Consider the following 1,131-nt stretch of genomic DNA (forward strand, 5'->3'; position numbering starts at 1 on the left):
ATGGAATTCAGAGACTTGGTGGTTTTCAACAAAGCTTTGCTAGCAAAAAGAATTTGGCAACTCTTCCAAAATCCTAACTCCTTGGCTGCATGGATTCTCAAGGCCAAATACTATGCTCATAGTTCGGTGTTGGAAGCTATGGTTGGAAAACGACCATCCTTTGCATGGGGGAGTATTATTTTATCTCAAGCAGTGATTCGGAATGTGCTAGTTTGGAGGGTGGGGAATGTGAGAGACATCCGAGTGTGGGGTGATAGGTGGCTCCCAACCCCGACTACATTCGCAGTGCAGTCACCTTGTTGTATTATTGATAAGGATGCATGGATTGTAGACCTCATTAATCAAAGCACAAAAAGGTGGAAGCTTACCCTTATTTCGAATATTTTCAACAAGGAAGAAGCTCGGGCTATTAGCAATATCCCATTAAGTCCTCTTCAGCCTTTGGATAAATTAATATGGCAATGTACTGCAAATGGACAATTTTCCATGCGCAGTGCATACCATATGGAAATGGATATATAGGCTTCGTCCCGTAGTGAGGGGTCTAGACCGAGCACAAATGAAAGGGTGTGGAAAGCATTGTAGCAACTCAATATTCCCAATGCTGTTAAATTATTCATGTGAAAAGCTTGTAATAACCTCCTCCCTACAAAAACAAATTTATTTCGCAGGAGGGTAGTTCCAAACAAATCATGCCCTATTTGTGACATAGATGAGGAGACTATTGAACACATTTTATGGAGCTGTCCTTCGGCGAAAGATGTGTGGGGAAATGGCACGACAAAGATTCAAAAAGGGGACTATGTGGGAAGGGAGTCCATGCAAATTTTTGAAATGCTGTTGGACATGTGCGAAATAACCGACGTAGAGCTGTTTACAGTCGTGGCTCAGAAGATTTGGTTCTGCCGAAATGCTGTGGTACACGGGGAAGTTTTCTCTCATCCAAACCAAGTGATCAGTGAGGCTAGGGAATCCCTTGGTAATTTTCAACGACAGAATTTGCAGGATGCTGAGGGAGTGGAGCTTCCCCAAGCACGACAACTAATTCAATGGCAGCCGCCACCCTACAACACGATCAAGTTTAACTGGGATGCTGAGGTGGAAAAAAATGCGGACATATAGGCATGGAGA

General features: G+C 43.5%; 1 protein-coding gene across 1 annotated transcript; it reads left to right on the top strand.

The window, feature by feature from the left end:
• LOC132169064 (uncharacterized) lies at nt 1-1,122 on the top strand. Its single transcript, XM_059580151.1, has 2 exons — nt 1-463; nt 629-1,122. The coding sequence occupies exons 1-2, from the start codon at nt 1-3 to the stop codon at nt 1,120-1,122; spliced, it is 957 nt and encodes a 318-aa protein (XP_059436134.1).
• The last annotated feature ends 9 nt before the right edge of the window (nt 1,123-1,131 follow it).

The sequence above is a fragment of the Corylus avellana genome, chromosome ca2, assembly GCF_901000735.1.
Source record: "Corylus avellana chromosome ca2, CavTom2PMs-1.0".
In the NCBI taxonomy this organism is placed as follows: Eukaryota; Viridiplantae; Streptophyta; class Magnoliopsida; order Fagales; family Betulaceae; genus Corylus; species Corylus avellana.

Bases quoted from the DNA above. Each gene is read 5' to 3' on its own strand.
- LOC132169064 (XM_059580151.1), top strand. From the start codon at position 1: ATGGAATTCAGAGACTTGGTGGTTTTCAACAAAGCTTTGCTAGCAAAA. The intron at 464-628 runs GTACTGCAAATG...TCATGTGAAAAG, and splicing joins GGATAAATTAATATGGCAAT to CTTGTAATAACCTCCTCCCT.